Source organism: Symsagittifera roscoffensis, chromosome 1, assembly GCF_963678635.1.
Source record: "Symsagittifera roscoffensis chromosome 1, txSymRosc1.1, whole genome shotgun sequence".
NCBI lineage: Eukaryota > Metazoa > Xenacoelomorpha > Acoela > Convolutidae > Symsagittifera > Symsagittifera roscoffensis.
Window position 1 is genome coordinate 53,800,935 of NC_087062.1, and position 25,933 is coordinate 53,826,867.

At 36.2% G+C, this 25,933-nt stretch overlaps 2 protein-coding genes across 9 annotated transcripts in view; both read left to right on the plus strand.

The window, feature by feature from the left end:
• The window catches only part of LOC134845638 (lysine-specific demethylase 6A-like), a 438,371-nt gene that overhangs the window by 314,597 nt on the left and 97,841 nt on the right, over positions 1-25,933 (plus strand). The gene's annotated exons all lie outside the window — the stretch shown is intronic.
• LOC134845605 (serine/threonine-protein phosphatase 2B catalytic subunit 1-like) lies at positions 544-22,053 on the plus strand. 7 transcript variants are annotated; one of them, XM_063862642.1, is made up of 9 exons: positions 544-648; positions 999-1,849; positions 12,525-13,181; positions 13,483-13,719; positions 14,046-14,388; positions 15,333-15,543; positions 18,182-18,374; positions 18,623-18,889; positions 21,811-22,053. In XM_063862642.1, the coding sequence occupies exons 3-9, from the start codon at positions 13,025-13,027 to the stop codon at positions 21,930-21,932; spliced, it is 1,530 nt and encodes a 509-aa protein (XP_063718712.1). In that variant the 5' UTR covers positions 544-648; positions 999-1,849; positions 12,525-13,024; the 3' UTR covers positions 21,933-22,053. The 7 variants fall into 7 exon arrangements, with proteins under 7 accessions (XP_063718712.1, XP_063718684.1, XP_063718702.1 ...); XM_063862614.1 differs by having other exon boundaries at positions 999-1,845; XM_063862632.1 differs by lacking the exons at positions 544-648; positions 999-1,849 and adding an exon at positions 3,663-4,010.

Here is a 25,933-nt window from a genome sequence, read left to right on the forward strand (position 1 = left end):
CAGCATATCTCTGCGTAATCCTCCGTTGGCGAACATCCTGAAAAGATAAGCGGAACATTCAGTCTACGTTTTCTCTTCCGAAGTTTTCTACCTTAACCTGTTTTCAGAAGAAAGTGAACCATAGTTGTGCGGTCAGTCTGAAAAAGTCCATAAAGCAGAGCCGATCAAAGCGATCATTTATTGGCCCGTTTGGTAATATTTAAAAGCAATGAAAGCCTTAGAAACGTGTTGATTGGCACAAAAAGATACTTCCATTTCGGTTCTGCAGGTCCCCTTGGAATTAGGCTAACTTCAGAGGAAAATCGAACTGACAGTGGAAACCAGATACGCTGCAGCTTAATTCAATTTTGCCCACCATTTGTTTCAGACTGAAAACATAGAATACACATGACATTCAATAGTAGTTAAATTATTCTGACACAACCCCCGCGGCTGTAAACTATCGCATTATGCTAATTCAAGAAACCATTTACAATTTCATCAAAAAACGGCGCATTGGAAAAAAAACTTTGAAAAGAATACTGAATTTCATTTGGTAAAAAAATTGCATACCAATAGCAGCAAATATCCTTCCATATCCACAAATTTTAAAGGGATAATAAACCAAACTCAGAAATAGCGACCATAGAAACCAAGCTAAAATTTGAGGTAATATGTAATTTCCGATTTAATATGCTCTGCGCGAACATGTTTTATAAATTTTCAGACCGCCAGCCATTAGTTAAACATTACAGGAGGATCGTTTTTCCCCACACAAAAAGAGGGTATATGAAAGTTGAAACACTGCAAAGTCAGAGCTAAAATAATTTTAAATTCTGCTTTCTCAAATAACGAGGCAACAAAAAATAATTGGCACCCAGAAAAAAAACGGAATAAAGATAGCGATTTTTTCTCGCAATTAGGAGCAAAAAGTTGGGGTAAAGGCGCAACTCCCTTGCCAATTATTATATTGCACTATTTCTAAAAAGTCACTCCACCCCAGTATAGACCCATTTTAGGGAGCACCCAGCTACGCGCTATCCCTGCTGCTTCTGCTGTTGCTGCATTCATCATTTGGAGAAAAAGAAACGAACCCTCCGCCGCCAGCAGCTCATTTCACTCATGGCATAGCTAGATTAGACAAGCTTAACACGCAAATTTAGACGCACTTCACTCCAGGTATAATATGCCTATTCGATCAAGTAAAAAGCACGCATAAATTTTAAATTTTACCCGCCATAGTCTTACTGTCATCTCAAACATTGCACTCATTGTCTGCGGCAAATTTCAATCGGAAGCCACTTTTAACTCTATTAGTTGCCTCATTCTTCTATCAAACAGAGCCCATAATATTGCACTCTTTCAGTCATATATTCCATCAATCACTTCAGTTCGAGCCCCCACTCGAAGAGCTTAATTTTATTCTAAATTTAAAAGTGACATACATCGCATCGTTACTTTATTCCCTGACAGCAGATATCGAAATGGCGCGACCCTTTTTCAAGTTGGCATTTCATCTCTAATTGGGTAAATTGTAAAAAGCCATCCTCATTACATTATTTGCCTTCTCCTCTGCATTAATTCATTATTATCGCTTCCCCTCGAAAGGCCTCTTCCCAAACGGACGGGACGAACGAAACTAGAGGTACTAAAGAGAGCCGATCACTTCAATCGACGCAATTGTAAAAACACTTTAACAATTTGCTATCGTCAATATTATATCATATCATTCAATTGAGTGTAAAAGCTCTTATGCTGTTTTTGAAAGTGGTGCTGACACTGGAGCCACATCGTTCATTTTAACACTATCTTTCAAACTATCTCTTTGTTTATGCGAAGGTACTTCTATCCAGGAACGTTTATCGGGCAAGTAAATATCTTCACTTCTGGTTCACATTATTTCTACATGTAACTTAGAATTTAGAACTTTTTCATCGAATTCTTCAAAAAAAGTACACGGATAAAATGACGAAAAAAAAACTGTTTAATTAATCACTTTGTTTGTAGACTCCTAAAATTTATAGTGTCATGAAAATACAATCAAGGTCATTGGTTTCAAAACAACAACTATAGCCAGTTGCTGAGCAAGTAGCATAGAAAGTTCCTGATTCCGGCCACACTAGTAGCATAGAAAGTTCCGGCCAATCTGCAAAAATGAGAAAAAAATGCTTTAAAAAAGCTATTGCTGTAGCACATTAAAACGTTACTTTGTGAAGTGGTCGGAACAAAACCCTTGGATAATGTTGTGTTAGTAATTATGAAACATAGAGGCAAAACTTCGCTTCGGAAACACTGGTGATAACACGACAAAAAAGCAGCTTTATAAAGTGAAATGGGAAAAAGAAGAAATAAGGCTCTAATTAGTAAAACTTTGCTGTGTATCGGATTCACGCCTGCGACTTCGAGATTAGGAGTCTCACGCCTTGCCCTCTCTGCCACGGACGCTGAATTCTCGGCAAACACTAGTCACAAATAGAGCAGCTACATAGGCTAACAACTTGCCAGTGCGATGCGGCAGTGACACCAAACTTAAATAGACACAATTTTGCATCTAATAGTTTGGAATATAAGCTGAAGGCCTCCACACTAACTTTGCATCTAGCAAGATGGAAATCAAAAAGCCAAAGTATGTATAAATTATGCATTTCGAAAAATTGCGAGATACATTGAATTGAAAAATTTCTAAATCAAGTAACTATTATTGCACTGTTGTTTGAAACAAAAAAAAAGCTTTTTTGTGGTTCTTTTGATGAATTAAAAATGCATCAAGTGTATTAGCATATTACTACTCGAATTTCAAAGCACATTCTATCAAGAAGCCGTAAAGGTGACAACAAAAGTGGCACAAATAATTGCATCTTAGGTTTTAAAAAAAAGAATAGTTGTACTATTACACTACGATCGCTAAAGCGCGCGAGTGTAAACAGAAGTATTAGTAATATAAATGAACTCTATCAAAGAGAAAATATGACAACTTATTATTTTCTAAACTATAGTTTTTTTAAGAAAAACTATTTGGAGTAGAATATAAACATCACAAACATAGCGCGCCAAGCTGGCCGACAGCAGAGAATTAGACGACAGTCTTTGAGTCGAAAAAATAACTGAAAAAATTTCTTAAGTCTTTGTCGTAATCAATTTTTAGCAACTCCCAACACACGAACAAATAATTCTGATCTCCTTACAAGCGTCGCATTACAAGACGACTACGCCGATTTAAAAAGCCGAGGGAACCTTAAAACAAAAAAAAACGATACGGAGCTTGAAATGCAGACAGGCTCAAAATATATCTATTGGCCAGATAAGTGTGCTGGTATAAATGATTCAGTGATTTTATTTAACAAGTTACAAGCCCGAAAAAGTATTATTTTCTTATTTGGGTTTGGACAAAATAACGTATGAGCGCAAAAAAAACGGCAAATGGTCTGAAGGTTTCTGTCACCGCTGAAAGATGTAAATTTAAAAGTCGACCAAATTATTAGCTTTTTGCTGCACCCGTTAAAAAATCGGTAGCAGATTTTGACTAATTTTAGTGTCCTACATGACCAATCTTATTGAACTGTACACAAAAAAAATCTAACAACACAGTTACACGCCATGCATGCAGGATAGCATCGCTAACGCATATTTGACAATGGCAAAAGATCACTCGCAGGAAAAAATTTCCGCGTAATTAAACATGAAACATTCCCTGATATGTTCCTGACAAACATTTACGCGCATTAACAGCTCTAAAATAATACATCCATTATTACATCACAGCGAGAAAATGACCACACTGGATGGACATTTTTTCTTTTCGAATCGGCTAAAAATTGATCAAAACTATTTTCAATTGTAATATTTATTGTTTCAAATCACATTTTTTTCCTACCAAATCTTATCTGTTGGCGCATTCTTATTCATTTCATTGATTAAAAACTTCGCTAAATTTGATAAAAACAAATAAATCAGCGTGAAAAGGCAATCTACCAAAAAAACTCTGAATGCGGCAGAATTGAACATAGCAGAGCATGTTAGTCAGCAAAACAGTAAGTACCATAAACTCTACAATATTCTAAGAACGTTTTGTTCGGCCACAACACACATCCACAAGCGTTGAGAAGGAACAAAGGCTCGTTTTCATTGGCTGGAAAGACTTTGGTTTCGTAAAATCATTTTCTACAAAAAAGCGGTCATGTGGCGTCGACTGATGAACAAAAAGCCTCTTTTTGAGACAGAATTCGAACACAACATATATCAAAGAAAAATTACCTGTGTCATGAAAAGCGCTTTCAGGATATATTTAGCAGCAACCAACTATCATTTAAGCAATAGACGTTTTCAAGGTATAAATAACTAGTAAGATTTTCACTCACAAACTAACAAAAAACGCCTCCTCATTCACAAAAAAAACATCAAAGAAAAAGATAATTAAATATTATTGAAGTTTGGTATAAGAAAGTTTATAAACGTTTTCAGCATACCTCTGGTCTGGCCAAAGGCTGAAACAAAGGGATTGAATAGTGGTAAAAATAAACATGTGGTGTGCTGGGCGTCTGCAAATTAATGGCAGTAGGTCAACGAGCTTAAGTTAAAACAACCTTTCTATGATTAGCGGCCCTTAAAGCCGAAAAACTTGAAAGTTTCTCTATTAGCCTACCCTCTGTTGGCAAAAACGCAACACTTTGGTGACTACGGCGCTCACTGTTGTTATGCAATTATGGTAATTGTGATGCAATTTCGGCTTCAAGATATGGCGGTATGTCGAATCTTCACTAAATTATAAATACGCTAAGTAATTGCCAAGTAACAATGGCAAAAACTGTTATTATACATCACCTTTAAGAACAAGGAAAAAAGTAACAATCACCTTGCATCCCTCATCACCATGAAGCTATTTAAATTAGAAGAACTTTTTACGATTAATACTTTTTTGATAACACTAACCCACTTTGAGTTAACATTTTTTTCCATTAAAAATACTTTCATTAAGACCCACTTTTTACTTAAATGAATGTTCCTATTTTAACGATTCTTCTGATATAGCAAAGCGCAATTTAATTTATTAAATGAACTCGCTGTGCTTAAAAAGAAATGAAGAGTCAGTCAAGCCGCCAAAATATGAAATAGAGAGCGACTGAACATATTTTTCCTCAAAAAATTACCGCAAAACCAAAAAAAAATTATTAAAGAATGAAAATCAAAGCTCAAAAAATCAAAGCATGTTCGCCATTAGCTTGCTTCGAACTGCTATTTTAATGCGTTGAAATTTGGTTTGATTCGCATCGCTCAAATTAGTCGATCTTACGCGTGTAGCAACAGAAAAATGCATAAAATTGAGCATAATTCAAACTGAAACAAGGATAGCTCGTTACTGTGCATAGTTAATGTTCCGACCATAGTCTTAGAAAACACAACTTTTTTTTCAAATTAGAGTCGTTTTTTTTCGGCGTGGTGTGATAAGGGGATCTGAACGAACAACTAGAAGTTAGGCATATTCGACAGTCATAGTAAAATAAGCAAATTGGAAAACAATTTTTGTACAAAAACATAACTAGAAAAAATATATTAAAAAGACGTTCAAAAACTTCATTTTTTGCAGTTTTTGATTCCAAAAAAAAGCGCTAAAACACTCAAAAAAACTATCGTTACTCGATTAAAATTAAGTTTTTACGTTTTAATTGAGCTATTCTAAGTTTTTAAGCAATCAAAATGAGCGATTGTAACCGTGCTCGCTCGCTTTGTACTCTCAATTTAAGAGGAAAAACCAAATTTCAAACCGGTTTTTTGCGACACTGGGAAAGTATTTTCAATATTTTTTCAGTTGTTCGAATCACGACTGTAAGAACTTCACACAGAGGCGAAGTTGCACTTCGCATGAACAAACTAAAAAAATGACTAATAACGCTACTGGGAAAAACTGAATGAGTAAAACTTTCAGCACGCCATTTATTAGTCTACAAAATTGCTAAGTGACGCAAGCCAATTATGACGCATTAGCAGTACTAGTCAAAATGAAAAAAATGCCAACTAAGATGCCTCAATTTATAGAGCGGACGCATTTTAACCAGTATACGAGAAAGTTCATTAAAAACATCCGACCCTGCCCAGGTTTGAACCCTTTTATTTTGTTGCGGGTCTCCTTCCCTACCTCCACACTAAAGATCCATGATACCTTGAACCTAAATTTGTATATAAACGTCTGTGTTAATATCTTTAGCATTGGCTGTACTTAGAGGCTGGTTATTGATCAAAATGAATACTTTCAAAACGAACACATTTTGTCGCGTATTATTTGCTTTGCTTGTGTAAATATGATATGTCCCTCAACTCTCTCCGAACTAAAACACGCCCGAACACAAAGTTCCTCCCGATTTTTCAAATGGTCGGAACAAAAGTTGACGAATAGCAAACACGCGAAACATAAAAAGATAAGATCGCACGTTATATATATTTTTAACATTTTGAGTCCAGGTCGTCGATATCTTCAAAAGGTATAAAATTTTAATGTTAATTTAAAATGTGTGTGGTGTAACTGTTTGTTTTTTGAAATTTGGAGTTTTTTTAATCAAATCATCCCGACAAGCCATATAAAGTACAAAGTGATAGATTTCACTCCTAGTAACATAGCATTTATGACAAATAGCCTGCTATAAACAAGTTCGAAATATTTCTAAGACGGATTAAATCTCCGCTTACGCGTTAATTGCGCGAAACATATCGCGCGTTAGTTGTCCCAAATTGGCGATCTTTAAGCCCCCATAACTTAACGAACAATAATCACAGGCACAATAGTTTCTTAAATTTGAGCTCATGACAACAATACTTTACAAACGTTATAAAAAATATTGTCAAAAATTGCTAGTTAAAAAAAATTCTCTAGAGAAAAAAACACCCGGCCCACAAATGTTTCGTCACTTTCTTCGCAAGTCGGAACAATAGGCTCTCTTATATTTCAATTTTTGATATGCTTAGCGAGCCTAAAATTCCTAGTTACTGAATAACAAACCAATCATAAATAAAAAAAACTCCGAAGAAACGACTCTTTAAGGAATTACTAAATATGCTTGTTTCACATTTCGCCCAACAAAATTTCCTGGGTATATTTTGATGACGCTTCTTAACATATGTACTTGCTAGCTATTTCTTCTGATGAAAGCCTCTATTCTGCACCCAAAAAACAACCGTACATTATCTAGCCGCCAATGCTTCAAATAACTTCCCTTAACTTGACGCTCCATTTTACTTTTTGAGGTTTATTAATGACTAAAATCTAAAGTGAATAGTTTGAATTTTAAAAAATATACACAAGTTCTGCTGAGTTTTATACACATAAATGAAACAAACGTTGTTTAACTAAAAAGTTTGTGCAGGCTGTTTAGAAAGTTCATTTGAATAAATACACATACTACTGAATATTAAATTGAGAAGAGTTAAAAAAATAAAAAAGCTTATCAATTAAGCTTCGTATAAAACAATTGACTCTTGTTACAGTTTGTACCAATATCGCAGAATGTAAGCAAACAAGACAATTGCTGAAACATTAGAGAACTTATTATTACAACTGCTTTGTCAATTCCAATGAAATTAATATTACTAGGCTTGTAAAAATTTACTATACAAATTGGTCAAGATTCTTCTCTACAAAAACCGCTTTGCCCTGCACTATTGGTAAGTTTAATTCATTTACCGGATTCAATTGATATGTTTCCTTAGTTTCTAGATGATTAAATTCAAAAAGACATTCAATAGTACTTTTTTCCTATCGCTGAATGCTTATTTGTAAGTTTAAGCTTAAATGTATCAAAGCTAAGGCACATATAATATCTATCCAAAATCATCATCAATCAGAGGAAATGAGCAGCAGCTCAACATAAAATTTACAGTAAAATTAAACTTTTGAAACGCGGAGAAACTTTGAGCTTTCTGAAACGTGATCCAGCTCTGGAAACGCGACTGAGCCCATCAACCAATCAGGCAGTTGAAAAATCGTAGTCAGACAAATCAGTGCAGACACGGATCTGAGATTGTGCACGCAGAATTTCAAAATTAAAATTTTGACGGCCTTTAGAAAATTTTTTATTTGCGTCGGCCAAAAATGGATGCCGAAAGCTAGAACTAAAGAGGAATCCTTTGGGTGGTCAAGGGTAGAAATCCTGAATCCGCTATGCCTGAATTGAAATGTAGTTTCAAGTTGTGTTACATGTCATACTCCGAGCAAACATTACAAATGATTGAATAGATTTGGAAAAAAAGTTTTATTGTAGAAAGTTTCAGGAGTTGGGTCACTATTTTCAGTAGCTCCACTATTTTCATATAATTTAAAAACAAATCTCAACTTTCGAATTTCCAAGAAAAAAATAGATGCCCTTCAAGCTCTTTGAATTTCTAGAACGGTTTATGATTGGCACTTTTTTTGATAACATTAACCCAACTTGAGAAAACTGGATCAAAAGGTTAAACTTGTATTTCACTGGGAAATCTGATAATTAAATTCCGCGTTCGAAACTAGAAATCGTTCACCTCTTTTCGCGCCATTTCTACGCTCGTATTTGGAGAATGCTATTTACGTCACTTTCAGCAGATGAATTTCAAAATTTTATGATTTTTTCCTGAGAAAAAAACCAGCAAGACCTATATAAGAGTCTTCACTACGTTCATTACTCTTGAAAATTCGGCTATGACTCGGATTCGATCTCCGACCTACAGCGACCTAAAGAATATGAGTCTCACGCACTAACAACTCAGCCAGGGACGCTTAATAAATCACAAACACTAGCCAAAACAAAGCAGAGAACAGATGCCATGCAATTTCCAATGCTACAGATCATAATTATAGCAAAAGCACACAAATAAGTGAACACTTCTAATGAACACTTAGATTTGCGAGTTAGGGCTAAAAAAAGAAGATTCGTACTAATACACTACGCTGCTTGTTAGTGTAATCAAAGAAGGATTTCCTTTAATCACCCCTTGATACTCAAGTTAACAGAACCATGCAACAGAGACGACATCATTTGCACCTTTCTTTGAAGAAGAAAATCGACGCCTTTTTCAAAACCCGACAAACCGCTCTTATAAGGGCTGAAAACGAGAAACTATCCTTTTGAACCGCAGATTTTTGTACCTCGTAAGGTTAGTTTGAAAATGGTTGTATAGTTAAGAATAGTTTACCGCATAGGTAGAAAACACGAGTTTGAAATTTGAAAAAATGAGTCATTTTCAAACGCAGAGACAAATAGGAGCTTTGCACCACTTGCGATACATCAAGTACGTAAAGAACTGACTATGGGCAATAACTTAAGCATATTCTGAACTTTCAAAAACTACAGTAACTAGAACAAACTCTCAAGAGCACATATGATTCTAAGGCGAAAGAATAACTATTATATATAAATAACTAGGGGCCCAGCTGAAAGCTGGAGAGACCTGTTTGATTATTTTAATATTGATTATTTTGAAATTGTTTTAAAATTTCAGGTTTCTCAAGTCGATAGCGCCTTTCCTACGCAAAAAAAAGAAGCTTATGCATTCATTGGTAACGCTTTGGTAAAAAGTTTTCATGAGGGAACTTTTCAAGTCCATAGGTGTTTCCCTAGACAATAGGGGCCCAGCTGGAAGCTGGAGAGACCTGTTTGGTTATTTCAGAAAAAACGTTATACAAATTTTTGATGAAATCGAATTAGCTAGCGCTTTTTGTTTTATTGACATGAAGCGGATTCCATTGTCTAAAAAATACACACAATAAGTATATTGAATCAATAGTGTTGAATCCTAAGTGTACAGCTCTTCCCCGAGACAAATTAAGGACCAGCCGCTTGGGCAGGGGAGTTTCCTACAACCTGGTCTATCGATTAAACCCTTAATCCCAAATCTGGATGGGTAGTTTTTGAAGAAATGGAAAGTTTGAAAAAATGGCCTAAAAACCGAAAAATTGACTATTCCTAAGTGTATAGCTCTTCCCCTAGACAAATTAGGGACGAGCCGTTTGTGTAGGGGGGTTCCTACAACCTGGTCTATCGATTAAACCCTTAATCCCAAATCTGGACGGGTAGTTTTTGAGGAAATCGGAAAGATTTGAAAAAAGGCCAAAAAAGTCAAAAAAGTGACTTTTCCTAAGTCTATAGCTCTTCCCCTAGGCAAGTTAAGGACCAGCCGCTTGTGCGGGGGAGTTTCCTACAACCTGGTCTATCGATTAAACCCTTAATTCCAAATCTGGATGGGTAGTTTTTGAGGAAATCGACAATTTCCAAAAAAAATGGGCAAAAAGTGAAAAAAGTACCGAGTTGTGAAGCTTTTCTAAGACCGTAGGGGGTGGGGTAGGGTAAAAAATGCCCTAAATTTCATGCAGGCAGGTAGGTGAAACGCTACTGAATCCATTGGTACCACTTTTATGAGAATCTGACGGGTAGTTTTTTGGGAAATCTCATCTGGAAAAAAAAACGTTTTCATAATACCTGTTTAATAAATCAAACAGGAATTAGCGAACGAATAATTATTAAAATAAAACAACTTTAAAACAAAATTTGATACAAAACTCTCAACTCGAAAATATGATTATTTCTAAATGATCACCTGAAACAATTTCAAAAAAAACAAACAAGGATAGTCGTTTGTTTTTGCGGTCGTTCGAATCACGACTGAGAGGGCTTTAATCATATATATCACTAGACACTTTCCGATGATTATTTGTGGTACCTGATTTTGTGTGGAAAATAAAAAATAATATTAAGAAAACTAAAACATACCTGAATACAATGTTTATCTTCATTTTTCAAATGATGGGACCAATTAAGACAGCAATCAAAAGTAGTTCACCAAAAACCACAAAAAAAATACTGGTGATTTACTTCTGGTGAAAAAAAAGTTGAAAAAAAACTACAACACCCGAATACAAATTTCCTCCCCATTTTCAAAACAAATTAAGCAATTCCGACTAAATTTGGGTGAAAAGAAATTACCGGCAGCAAGGAGATAGAATAAATATTAACTTCATTTAAGCGCTAAGGATGAAGGATAATCATAATCGGTTCAACATCTTGTAAAACACAGCTTGAAGAAAAGTTTTACACGGCCTGAAGAAAAATTTTTGTCCAACTTTAACGCCAAATCGATCGCTTTACTCGCTCGAAATATATACTGAAGCAAGAAACTTAAAATCAATGTTTCTTGACACTGAGAGAAAGAGGCACTTAGCATAGTGGTAAGGCGTTCATTTTTGAAATCGTCAAATCGTGTATTCGAACCCATGCCATGGCAATGCGAGGACAAGCTCTGGCTTTAGGTCTACCACAGCCTGACCAATTTCGGCTGCAATAGTGGTACCACGTGAAAGGGCTAGACGCAAAAAAAACGGCCTTGAGGAGCAAAAAAGGAGCTTCGCTCAACAAAATAACACAGTCTAGAATGTGGAAAGATAATACAAACAGACTATCCTCGAAAGGACTGTTAAGGCCTACAGATAGCTCCTCTGCGATTCGCAGGAACCATATTTTTAATATTTTTTAAAAAGCAAATTATGTACTGAACGAATGAAAGGGCTTTAAAATATGATAAATTACTCGACCTATTCTGAGTTGTGGCACCTGAATTTGCATGAAACAAAAACAAAAGTTCTAAAACACGCCCGATGACAAAGTTCTTTCCCATTTTCAGCGTTCGGAACAAAAGGACTTTCATTGAAAAGAGTTTTGAATGAAACAGTTCTGAAATAAGTTGGCCCTTTTCAAGATAATATCTTCGGATTGGTCAGCAGATGGAAACTGATATCACTCAAACTATACCGCTGCCTCGACGAGTTTTGAAGTGTACCTCCGTGAAACATGTCGACCAACGGCTTGAACTTTTCATGTGACGTTTAAAGTCTTGCAAAAACGAATATATCATTTTTTTAGGATTGAATCGAGTTATTTATAAAAATTGCAACCAAACTGCTTCAATTTCTTTATTTTCATAAAGTTACGACGCATTAAATTTCACTTTATCAGTTGACTATTTTGTTGGTATCGAAATTAAATGAATGTGCTTTGAGAAACGTCAATATTTATTCTGCAGATCAAATACCTTCTAACTCATTGAACTCACCAATTGTCATCTAAATTGTTCTCTTTTAATCATCAGGCGACCGATGTAGCCATCCAACCCTGCATTTCTTCATCCGATGGTATATTTTAGTCTGAACACTATAAGCAATTTCAACAGACACTCTTAATGCGTACTTATACATACTACACTCTAAGCTGACAATTTCTGTCGAGCAGATTAAGATTCCGCGAAGAATCTTTATTTGATATTACAACAAGAAAGGATAATAATCATTCAAGATTTCCCCACAGAAAACCTTGAAACAAAATAACCACTCTCTTAAGAATTGTTTCAGTTTTAAGCAAAAGCGGTTTAGCGAGTGAAATCGATCAAACTTGAGGTAAAACCATTATAGTGCATTTGATTGATCGGTTCAAAATATCACAAATTATCCAAATAAGAAACAATGTATTGCATTTTGCGACAAACGTTTTTCAGCCTTTGTTAGATGTCCAATTGAATCAATTTTTTGTCGACAGATCTTTCGCTCAACTGAAACTACTGTGTGGAAATTACTTCTCTATTCTGACTAAACAACAACAAAACGGAATCGAGCATCTTACAGGTCTAAGCTTCACGGCGATATTGAATACAAATACATTGACAACATTATACTCTGTTGTTTTGAAGCCACAGAGGAAGCGGCACAGACACCAACATTCGCTCGAGTTAATTGGAACATATAACAGAAGCAATTTTACGTCAACATTAGTAGCTAATACTCAACTCCGTGTGGCAGAGACAAAAATTAAAAATTACGACACATCGCATCACAGTTTTACGCAAGTTCAAGCGGTGTGAAATTAATTAGTATATACTTCTTCTCTTCACAAGACAACATCGGTAGACTGGCAAAAATAGGACCGACTTATTTTGGTTAAAAGCCTTGCAAGTTTCGTTCACATTCACATCTGAGTTGGTTACTCCTGCTGCTGGTGATTTTGCCTTGTCGACTATTTGGTCGCTTATTTGATAGCAGATGGATTGCAAGAAGGAGAGGTCGGGTTCGAAGGAGAGGAGTGTTGAGGGAAGTGAGGAGACAGGGGAAGGGAAAGCGCTTAGCACTACAGAGCGAAATGTCAAGTCAGTTCCTCCCATCCCTAGACACAAACTCAACATTCCTTCATTAACTCAAGGTGGGTGCTTAAAACATTAAATATACACTCATTAGGAAAAGTACATATTCCAAATGATACTTGGGCCTGATTTAAACGCATAACTTTTCATAAGGAAGCTTTCATGAGTGCTGCGATTAAAACAAATATTGCTGAGCAATAATGGTAACTCACTAAATCAGTGTGAGTAACCAAAATTTTCACATTAAAATATCTCTGTAGAAGTCTACTTGAAGCCGAACAATTGGACCTATTTGTTCTACTAACTTTATGCAACTCTTCGAATTTAAAAAACTTTCAAACACGCGTAAACTATTTTCAGGTCAGCCTATGCTGGCGGATGGGCTAAAACAGATCAGGGAACACCTTAAAGGCCAGGGCCTGTTAGATGAGAAGTTGGTGTCCCAAATTCTCAAGACATCCTTAGAGGCGTTCAAGAAGGAGTCAAACCTGGTTGAGGTCAGATGTTCAGACGCAGTCATCATCGGAGACATCCACGGACAGTTCTATGATCTGCTCAACATCCTAGAAAGAGTGTGTGGAGACAAACCACCACAGGGTCAGTATAATTATTACTACGGAAATTAGCGTCTAACAAACTAAAATTATCACAGTAATCAAAAGAAGCTCACCAAAAAAACACGAAAAAAATGTTATCCTGGCGATTACGCTTTTACGACTTTTCATCTTTTGCTAAATTTCTCAGATCAACAGAATGAAAACATTCAATAATTATCTACAACAAACAAAAACAAGTAAGAACACACCAAAGGACATGCTAAGATTAAGCCTATAACACGAATTGGTTCTTATGGTTAATCAAGTGGTTCTCAGATGCACAGCGCTTGCGTGATAATTTTACATCTCAAGTTCAACTGCTCCTAGGCACAACTAGCTACGTCTTCTTGGGCGACTACGTAGACAGGGGTTCGTTCAGCACAGAATGCATCCTCTATCTGTGCTCTCTCAAACTACTAGCCCCCAAAAACGTCTTCCTCCTCAGGGGCAACCACGAGTCAGAGAAGCTGAACAAGAACTTCAACTTCCACGAGGAGTTCACTCAGAAGTACTCGGAGGACCTGTTCCAGTTGTGTCAGCAGATGTTCAACTCCATGCCACTGTGTGCCGTAGTGAACAACAAGTACTTCTGTGCTCACGGGGGAATTAGCCCTGAGGCCAAAGTGCTCAGCGACATCAACAAGATCAAGAGACACAAGGAGATCCCACAGTATGTGTCGCACACAAAACAGACAAATCACAAGTATCAGTCGGCAATAGGGCTGAACAAATATTTCAAAAGCATGCCATTAAGTATTGCCATTTTTGCTATTAAGTATTGCAACAAAAGCCGAAAATAACTGAAAAAAGTCACATGTACCATTGAAAACTAAACAAGGAACTTTCGGAATGATAGACAAGCCGAATATTCAAAAAAGTCCTTTCAGCAGAAGAAGACAAAAAAGCATACAGACAATAATCTAAATTAGCCGAAAATTTTCAGTATGCAAAAAAAAAACAGTTTCGACTGGAATCGAACTCCCGGGCTTTTTGGTGAACCCAGGACCTTCACCAACCCTTGACATCATTATGAACCAAGGCAGATCAGTCCTGTGAACAAAGTTATTTACGGGAAAAAAAATCTACTACCCGATTGCAAAACCCTTGCTTATCGCAAGGATAATTAATAACTGTAAGCTAACAATGACTATTTTTTGGGAATTTTGATCCTAACTTAGTCAAAAATTTAGAGAAACTAGAAACAAAATGTGTGCGACACATACTCATTCTTCCTTCAGAGAAGGGTAAGCAACATTTTAAAATTATTTATCCACTTGCTTCAATTTTACTATCGTCCAGAATTGGTACAATGACATACGAAACAGTTCCCATATGAAATAGGCTTCATATGTGCTAAGTAGGAACCTTCCTCGAACCCAACGTACGGGACATCGACGCCAACAATGATAGCTTCTCATTCCCTTAAAGGCAGCATTCAAAAAACGACTACTTCATTTAGTGTGTTGCCCGCAAAGAGTATAACGGCTGGCATGATGTTTGTTTCATTTAAGGACAACTAAATTTAGCATTATTTCACCTATTTGAGGACTAGTTAATTTTTTCTTCTCTAGTTAATTTTTTCTTCTTTTTCTTCAAACGTTGTTATTTTTTTAGAACGATGACGGATCTATTGTGGAGTGACCCCTGCGAAGACTATGAGGACAACGAGAGTACGAAGAGCAGTGAGATGTTCCAGTTCAACCAGCAGAGACAGACCTCCTACCGCTATAACCACGCCGCCATCCGCAAGTTCTTACAGAAGAACAAACTCACCAGTGTCATCCGCGGACACGAGGTACAACTCACCGGAGTCAAACTGTTCAAGGCAAGCCTGTTACTTTTGTTGCCACTAATTCTTCTTATTTACCACACAGTTCAGATCGGTCAAAATTGTGCCTTTATCAGTAGGAAGGAGATTTACACCACTTGCTTGACACTTTATTGTAAACGTTTACCTGCCTTAGAAAAAGATGAGTACTCAATGTTAATTGTACCGGGCTGATTGTTAAGTGCAGGGCCGTTAACTGAAAGTGACGGAAACAGAGATAATAGTATTTTGAATTAGTGTAAACAGATAAAGGGATTAAAGATGAGAAGGAGTATGAGGGCAACCGTTTAAAAGCGAGAGCGCGTAATGGCTAAGAAAATTAAGATAACAAATCAAAGAAAATGCCAAGAAATTAAGATGTGACCAATTTGGTATTAACAAGTAGCAGAGAAACTTCCGACCATATTTTTGAAGAAAAAAAATTATTTTTTTTCCTCTTGGAGGTCGTTTTTTTTGTGCGTGTTTGATAAAAAAGATTGGACGAACGTCTTAAATATAAGCATATTCCACACTCTTTGTAAAATTGGCAAGATCAACAACAGTTTTTGTCGAAAAATGACTTAAAAACGCTCTAAAAAATTTTTTACGTTCGAAAATGGTACATGTTTTGCCAAATTTTCGAATCCCTAAATGGCGCTAAAAACTTCGAAAACAAATATAACTAGAGCAAAATTAAATTTTCAGGTCCTGAATGCGCTTATCCTTTTATAAAAACCAATTTTAAGCCTGCTCGCTTGCTTTATTCGTTCGAAATTAGACTAGAAAATCAAAAATTTCAAATCCATTTTTCTCGAGAAAAATTTTTTGAAATTTTAGATGTTGTTCCATCCACAACAAAAAGGGCTTTAATATGATATATCACTCGACCCTCTCCGATGATTATTTCTGGTTCCTGATTTTACGAGGAAAACAACAAGAAGTTGAAAAAAAAACATACACGCTTGAAAAGACAGTTCCTCTCCATTTTCAATGTTCGGAACAAGAATATACTCACTCAGAGTCGAAGCTGAGCTTCACACCACTTACGACACATCAGGTAGATAAAAAACTGAAATAATAACTGCAGCATAACTGCAGAAATAATAGCTGCAGCATAAAATAAAACAAGACTGCTCGTATCAGGGCGAATCCGTGAATGTTCCGACTGCCCTTTAATTGGTCTCGGATTAACTATAATCATAAGCTTATCGTAAATTAAATATTGGCATAACTACAACTTTAAGTCTGATAATATCAAAATTCAAGTGGTGCAGTTTGAGTCATGTATGGTGTTAACAAAACTAATCAGCTGCCTCAAGTCAACTTGGAGCAATTTTGTAGTGCGGGATAATAAAACAAGCAGTTTTAGACATACTCTTGGTAGGTTACTATAGTGGTGTGCAGACTCGGCTGTCCCCATGCAGACCAAGAGATCAATGCCCCAGGGGACCTGAGTTTGTAAAAAGTAGTTTGAATTTTAAATAAAAAACGGACATATATAATCCTCACGTTCTTCGAAAGTCGGAACAACACTATTACACTATAAAACTCAGCCAAATTTCTTGAAATACTATTACCAACAGAAATAGGAAAATTTTTCCAGGCTTATCTTTATCATCGAAATTTCCCAGCGCCCAAGCTTTCTGTTATCATTTAAAAATCAATTGAAACTTGAAAAAAAATAAATCGAAGTTGAAAAAAAAAACGATAAGCATTTCAAAAACGATCGAAAATGAACAATGCACGCAGTCAATTTTCGAATGAAGTCTGGACAGATTAGTAAATAAAACTATATAAAATAATAATGAACTGACATTTTAAGACAAAAAGGTCAAAACCGACAACTTGATGTTTGATGCAGTTCGAATTCAAAAATATGTTTTTCGTGCATCCCTCTAGAAGTAGCATTCAAGTAAGCGAAGTAATTGGCCTTTGAAAAAAATTTAAAGGAACCTAACCCCCGATAAAATTGGAACTTAACTCCAGACACACCTTAAAGGAGAGCGAAAAAAATCAATTTTTACCTCGTTTAAATTAGCGGCCAAATCTAATAAAGGTCTATAAAAAGCCGGAAGCGTTAAAATAATTTCTCTAAAAGCAAGTTCAAAGACCCATTAAACAGTTCAATTTTGCAGTTCACAATCTTTGATCAAAGAAGTTTCTTTAGCAGGAAGCGGATCTAGGATTTTCTCGGCTAGGGGCGGATTTAAAAAAAAATTTTAGGTCGACTAAATTGATTTTCCGAGCATTCTCAGAACACTATAAAGATCCTATTGTGACAAAATTTTCAGCGCCACAAGCAAAATTTTGGAAAAAATGCGTTTTTCCAGCCCTCGCACCCCTTCAAAGTTAGTATATATTGGCGCCTTTAGAAAAGGAGTTGGTCGCCAAAAACGAATGTCATAAACTTTGATTGGTTAGGGACCCTTTGATTGGTTAGGGGGGTCGAAACCCTTAGGGGAGGGGCGTCCCCCCAAATCCACCCCTGGTCTTTAGCAAAGCAATCAATATCAATATTTATGGCGTGAACTGTTCAGAAACAGACTCCGTCGTTTCTGTTGTTATGAAACACGCATCGAAAACTGTTCAGGGGCAACATGTCCTCATTGTCAGAGTCAATCGTTACCAGCATATAACTGGAGGTTTTCTTTTTTAGCACAAGGAAGATAAGTTCCCTTCAGTAATCACAGTATTCTCTGCTCCTAACTACGTGGATTCCTACAAAAACAAAGGGGCAGTCATCGTCATCAGCGAGAAAGACATGGACTTGAGGAGCTACAATGCAGTCGATCATCCCTTCCTCTTACCCGAGGGTCTCAACGCTTTCACGTGGTCGCTGCCTTTTGTTGGTTAGCTAGATAACAGTTGTCAGGAAATAAATTAACAGACTTCTCGGAAGTCGGCACGTCAACATCAAACCTCAAAAAATCTCTAGGCCGAGCTATTAGAAAAAGTTACAGGTACCCTTAATTTAATCATGATAACAGACTAACAGGCCGAACTAGCCAAACTGGTCAGAAAACTAGTGTAAGAGCTAATTTTTTAGTGTATTAAGGGTTGCGATGGCAACAGTGACCACACTTCCATTTTTCAACAGGAGAGAAAATCAACGAGATGCTAGTGAACATGTTAAATGTGTGCACTAAAGAAGAACTGGAGGCGAACAAAGTAGAAGAAAAAGAATCAGTGGCTACCCCTTCCTCCTCTCCCAAACACCCCCACATGACAGCAGAGCGGAGGGAGGTGGTCAAGAATAAGATCAAGGCAGTGGCTAAAATGGGCACATACTACAAGACACTTCAGATGGAGAACGATGCAATCATGAAGCTCAAAGTGCTCTCACCTGGAGGGAGACTCGCACCAGGTACAGTGAATAAGTCAAACACCGAATTTAAAGGGACTCAAGTGGGGAGCGGTGGTGAAGTGGTTACGTCTCCGCCTCTCACTCGAAAGGTTGCATATTGAAAACCCAGGGAAAGGTTGCATATTCGTGCTCGTTGCTAGAGGGTGGGGCAACATTTCTCAGCAGAATAGCCAAAAAATTGCATGTAAATCTTAAGCAGGGTCGCAATAGCGATTCTCAGTGAAAAGCTAAATAACTCGTATGTTGGTCCTTCAACTTGTGGAAAAATTGTCTTAATTTAAAGGCTCAAGTCAAATAGATCTCAAATACTAGCTATTAGAATAACTATCCAAAAGCACGCACATTAAACACACAGAGTCAAAGCGGAAGCAAACCCAAAATTTCCGTAAGTATCGATAAGAGATAATTAGACCAGGCTAAAGCTGGAGGTATTCTGATATTTTTTGAATTTGTTTCACTGATAAGAGTAAAAAATGTGTAATTTCAAAAATTGGCCTTCGCGCAAAACCTTAGTTGTTTCCTTACTAAAATAAGTAAGGGCCAAGATTTTAAAGATATTGCTATTTTCCCACGAACAAACATTTCTTATAAAAAAATAAAGATTCGCCGGTTCTGCAGGAGAAATTCTCGCAACTGGTTCATTCGATTAAACCCTTCATCTCAGTTTTGATAAGGTAGCTTGTTTTGTGAAAAGTCGAAAAAATTTTAAAGACGGTCAAAATATCACATTTTCTTCAAATCCATAAGTTTTATTTTAAGAAAATTGGGCGACGACAAATATAACGGCTTTCAACAACCTGTTGTTTCGATTAAGCCCTTGATATCAGATCTGGCAGGATAGTTATCGAGAAACGACAAAAAAAAGTCAACCAATAAAAAAATTTTCCGAGATTCATAACTTATGTGTAACAAAACTTGGACGTAGCCGCTTATGCAGAATAAGAGGTCATTGATCTGTCAAACCAAAATCAGCTGACAACCAAACCAAATGAAATTTAAAAATTGAGATCTGATGTAGAAATGTAATGCAATATATCAGGTCCCACCTACGAAATGCATTACATTTTTACATCAGTGAAATTCGTCAGAGAAGTAGCACGTTGCTCGAATAACCTCTACTTTCGTTATGGAAACGAAACCCAAAAACGCTAACCAAAACGCGGCATGACGATTGCTGAAAATTTTACATAAATAAAACAACCTTTCATGAGGAAAAGTTATTACACAGAGAAGAAGCCGAGCTTTACAACATTTGCGATGCAAAAATGAATGATTATAATTTAAATCAAACCAAAGGAAAAAACAGAAAACTCTTTTTTTGTCAAAAAATTATAAAAGGAAAATTTTTTTCACCGGGAAATATGCCGGCGAAAATAAGCAGACAACCTAAAATACCCAAAAAATATTCAGTTTGCGGAAAAAATATGTCCCGACTTGAATTGACATCCCGGGCTTTGCCGTCTCAAACATGCGTGTTGCCACAAGTTGGAAGAAACTGGAGACTTCAAAAAAACCGGGCTACGGGAATTTAACCGAAAAAAATAAACAGACGGACTATAGTCCAAAAATTGTACACACAGTGACGAAGCAGAGCATCACACCACTTGCGATAAAAAAAGATTGTCTTTCGTAATAAGAAAATTTAATAACTAAATTTAAAAAGAAAAACCACCCTAAAAATCGTTACCGTTTGTCAAAACTTTGATTGCGAAAAAAGCCAAATAACCCAGAAACGAAATTACCACAATCATTAAAACTTAAGGAGATTTCAAAATGCCAGAAAGAAGCCGAACCTTCAAAAAAGTTCATTTGCGAGCAAACCGACTATAGTCTAAATAGGTCCAAACATTTTCAGTTTGTAAAAAACAACAGGTCCCTACTGGAATCGAGCTCTTAGCCTTTGTCGTCTCAGACAGAGTGTTACCACTGCACCAATTGCTCAGAATTTTCCTTGAATGTGAATTTATACTAAAGCAAATGATACACACAACAATTTCGCAAGGGTAAAAATCATGAGCGTCAAATTTGAAACTAACAGCAATCAATCAAGATCAATTCAATTATAACAAAAATTTTTAAATCCAAAGAAAAGTCCATGCTTTAGAACTAAGCCGGTAACAGTAAACACAATCGATATTCCAACAAAATAATTTTTCCAGGAAAAAAAATTTAATTTGAAAAAAGGCTCCCGACAGGAACCAAACCTAGAGCTTTTATCTTCCCAAAGATATGCGTTACTTCTGGCTAAACCGTCATTGAAGTTAAATTTCTTATGAAGTGCCAAACATCTCATGTGGAGAATCTATTAGCAAATTTGTTACGAGAAAAGTCTAGTACCCAGGGGCGGATTTAGAATTGGACGGGGAGGCGGGAGCTCCTTCCCCCTTCAGGGATTCGACCCCCCTCCTCCCCACCAAGCAAAGACTTCACCTTTCATACTATGCCAGACATCCATTTTCGGCAAACCAGCCCTAACAATTTTTAAGGACGCTTTTGTCGCTAGTATATACAAACTATTAAGGTGATCGCGCGCCAAAAAATGCACATTTTTTTGTAAAAACTTTCCAATTAGTGCCCAAAAACCGCCTTTTTGACCGCCGTTTTTTTTAAAACAATTGCCTGCGGCGCAAAAAGTTTTGTCAAAAAAGGGTCATTATACTATTGTAGAATGCTTGGAAAATCAATTTGTCGTAAAAAAAAGAGGGAAATTTATCCAAAAAAATTATGGCGATATAGTAGTTCCCGTCGAAGCTGGTGGAAGTTTTTACACTGGCCTAAATTTCATGCTTGAAGAAAAAAGATCTTAAAAAAAAATTTGCGGCTAAATTATCAAAATGTTGAAGGACTCATATTTGATATTGATATCTTGAGCAGTTCATTCAATTAAGTCTGACTTCACATTATCACTCTTGGTATTCTAGGTACTTTATCTGGTGGACGATCTAGCATCATGTCCGCAATCGAGAAAAACATGAATCTTGATTTCCATGAAGTAAAAGAAATAGATGCCGAAAATGAGAAGATGCCATCTGATACAAGATGAATCTTTCAATGCCTCGCAAACTAATTTCAAAATGTGTTAACTTTATTATAGTAGTTTGGAAAAATTCTTAATTCAAATATTATAGGGTAAACAATTCTATGTAATTCAAATTTCTTCAGTCTCCTGTCAATTGAGCTGCGCCAGTTCGGCTAATTGAAACAGTTTTTTTTTTTTAAAAAAAGGTCAATTAAAAGGTGTCCTTAAGTCATGCGACGGTCCGTGCACAGGTTGGAAAGGGCCATACAAGCGCTATATAAATACATCGGCAAAATTGTATGAACGAATCAAGTCGATTTTAAAGCATCCAGAGACTTGTCAATTAAAATCTACCCTCCTCGATTTTAGCACTGATGGAATTGTCCATGTATGTATTTTTCAGTTTTTTGCACCCACTGAGGCAGAGGATTGCACTCCTCAGAAAGGCAAAACAATCGTAAGCAAGCAATCATAAAGTTTTAGCTTTAGTGAATTGGGTTTGCGTTTTAGCTCCAACTAGTGAAATGGGTCTGGGTGTCCTAGCAAACAGACCGGAAAATGGCAGTACTCCGAAAAACGTCAATGTAAAAGCATAGCTTTTTAAATTATTCACAAGCAATTTTCGAAATAGCTTCAGTTTAGACTGAAATCTTGCGGCAATTTCTTAATTGATGTGTAACTTTTGGCCAACAAAAACATTTTGACTCCGATTGAGAACAGATATAGTGTATATTTAAAACACAGCAAAAAAAATGGATCGCAAATTTTAGGCAAACATTTCACAGATACTTCAAAAATTGACCGAATTGTACGGTAATCCATCCTGTGAACTGACAAAGGTATGAAGATATGACTTATTTTAGTTCACCCGGTAAACTCGGCTTGCCATGTGGAAAAGAGATGAAAGCCTTTGCGCGACTTATCCTTGGAAGATCGTCAAATGATCAAAAATTGCTGTCGTGAAAAGAACACTTAGACGGATTTTATCGTCAGTAGTTGGAAGCACCAGAAACTTGCCGCAGAAAAAAATTTTGCTACTAAAAAAATGCACCTTTGGTTAGTTATCTGGAGCGAACGTACAGGTTTGGCAAAGGAGATAACGTTATTTTGCCAAAACTGAGGTGATTAATGAAATTCCAACTTTGAGCTTCACTCCACTTGCAAAACAAACTGAAATTCCAAAACTCAAAACAATGTGTCTCAGCCGAAACGTACGTGTAACTGCAAAACAAACTGAAATTCCAAAACTCAAAACAATGTGTCTCAACCAAAACGTACGTGTAACTTTTGCTGCCATCAAATAACCAGACTTTTCTTAGTTCAGACTCGGAGGCAGAGGATTGCACTCCTCAGAAGTGCAAAACAATCGTAAGCAAGCAATCGTAAGCAAACAATCGTACGCAAGCAATCATAGAAATTTTTAGCTTTAGTGAAGTAAGTTTGCGTTTCAGCTCCAATTAGCGAACTGGATCTGGGCGTTCAAGCAAACAAAGCTGAAAATGATACTGCTCCGAAAAACTTGAGCTTCACTCCACTTGCAAAACAAAATGATATTCCAAAACTCAAAATATTGTGTCTCAAGTTCTCAAGTTTTTAACAAGCAATTTTCGAAATAGCTTCAGTTTAGAGACTGAATTCTTGCGACAGCTTCCTAATTGATGCGTAATTTTTGGTCAACAAAACATTCTGACTCCGATTGAGAACAGCAAGTGTATATTTAAAATACCGCAAAAAATATGGATCGCAAATTTTAGGCAAACAGTTCACAGATGCTTCAAAAATTGACCCAAATGTACGGTAATCCATCCTGTGAACTGACAAACGTATGAAGATATGACTTATTTCAGTTTACCCGGTAAACTCGGCTTTCCATGTGGAAAAGAGATGAAAGCCTTTGCGCGACTGGTCTTGGAGGATCGTTAAATGATCAAACATTGCTGTCGTGAAAAGAACACTTAGACGGATTTTATCGTCAGAAGTTGAAAGCACCAGCAACTTCTGTCGCAGAAAAAAATTTGCTTCTGAAAAAATTGTACATTTGGTTAGTTAACTGGCGCAAAGGTAGAGGTTTGGCAATGGAAAAAACGTTATTCTGCCAAACACAGAGGTGATTAATAAAATTCCAATTTTGAGCTTCACTCCACTTGCAAAACAAAATGATATTCCAAAACTCAAAATATTGTGTCTCAACCGAAACGTAGGTATAACAATTGCTGCCATCAAAAAATCGGACTCTTTTCTTAGTTCAGACTCTGAAAAAAATCCACAGATAACGGTATCAATCTAAATTTTGGAGGTTGCGCAAAATTGCAAAACAAAAGAAGTGTTATAACAGCGACGGTCCATCGGGTTTACAGAAGGACATCAACATCGGTAAATTGTGAAAGAGCTTTGGCGAAAATGAAAAGAATATATTGAAAATCCATACCCGGAAAAATGCTCGAACAGGGTGATGTTCGAAACTTCAACAATATCACTGAGGGAAAGAGACATTTAGAGGTTACGGCATCAAATGATAGAAAAAATAAGAATTTAAAAGACTCAACCCGTTTTGGCAATGCAATATTGATCGAAGTCTTTGCAACTGTTGGCTGACCAACCCTCATAACTCCCTTTGCATTTGGATTAGAGCTGTGGATCTATGTATCCAATTTTGATGAAAAGGCGTTTTTACTGGTTCAGGTCCTATATTTAAAACTAAGTTAGCTGTGGCTGCATTTAAATAATTTTCTACTGAGTATTCAGGATCTGTTCTTGTGAACACTATTAGTGGTTTATTTTAAGACAAGAAGATCCACCCATGAGGTATGGATTCATAGGGATTTGTAGTGATTCTGCGACATTTGGTATCTGAGAAAAAGTTGTAAATTGTGTTTTTGTAACTTCATGTTGTTGTTAAAAATATGTTAATGGGATTTCATTTTGCAGTTGCATTGGTTGATAACTTTGTGTGTTTAAAGGGTTTTGTGATTGAAAGTTTTTATAATATGATGGTGAGTTTTGTTTTGGAGGAAAAGTTTGTCTTACTTGTCGTGTTTGTTCATTTCGTGTATATGGTTCAAAAAGACCTGGTCGATAAATAGGATCTGGTTGATCAATATTCCAGTTAAAATTTTGTTGATTTGAGTTAAATCGTTGTTGGTTTTGGCTAAAATAGTCTTCATCTTCTGTCTAATGTGGTTGATTTCTTGTGAGATCTTTTTTAGTTATATTTTTATTTCGTTGAAAGAACGGAAAGTTTTTGCTACGATCCACTATAGCTTGTTGTTGATCGTTGAAAAAACTGAGTGATAGGGCTGTTGTGGTACTTGTTGATTGTAGTTTTGTGCTTGTGGTTGGTTTTGACTGTTCTTACAGGGGAGTTTTGTTATTTTGGTTTTTTTTGCAAAAAGTTGTAGTTATGATCTGAAAAATTGTTTCTATAAGAAGTTTTTTGTTTATTTGTTTGTCGTGATGTCGTTGCTGGCCTAAATATTTAATAATCCATTTTTGAGAATTTTGGAGTAACAGAAGGTTTTACTGTGGATTGTATAGTTGCTTGTGGAAATGCGGGATTTTGTTTTGTGGAGTTGTAAGTGGAAGAAGAATGGGGGAAATATTTTGTTGTGTTGTTGTTGGCATTATTTCGACTATTTCTACATTAATGAAATGTGATGAAGTGTGAATTAGTTGTTGTGTAAAATTTCTTGTTCTGTTTAAATTTTTTGTGTTTCAATGAATGTGGAAATTAAACTTTTATTTCTTTAATCTTTCAAGTCTTGAAGTTCCTGTATTGTGTTTGTTCCTGATTCTGAGACTGCGTTTCGTCATTTCGAAAATCTTCTTTGGTAATTTACTTTTGTTTTGTTATAATTGTCTTTTTCCGTGTTGGTCTTTTTGATCTAGTATATCCTATTGTCTTTCTGTGCGGTGTGGTTACAAGCTCGTATCTTTCGTTTTTAATTGAATAATTATGAAAAATGATTGTTTGTTTACTGCCTAGGTTATCTCATGACATAAGGTTTAGAAAGATGGTTGCAATACTT

Coding starts and splice junctions, on each gene's coding strand:
- LOC134845605 (XM_063862642.1), top strand. CDS start 13,025: ATGGATTGCAAGAAGGAGAGGTCGGGTTCGAAGGAGAGGAGTGTTGAG. Junction 13,182..13,482: donor CATTCCTTCATTAACTCAAG/GTGGGTGCTTAA, acceptor AACTATTTTCAG/GTCAGCCTATGCTGGCGGAT. Junction 13,720..14,045: donor TGGAGACAAACCACCACAGG/GTCAGTATAATT, acceptor AACTGCTCCTAG/GCACAACTAGCTACGTCTTC.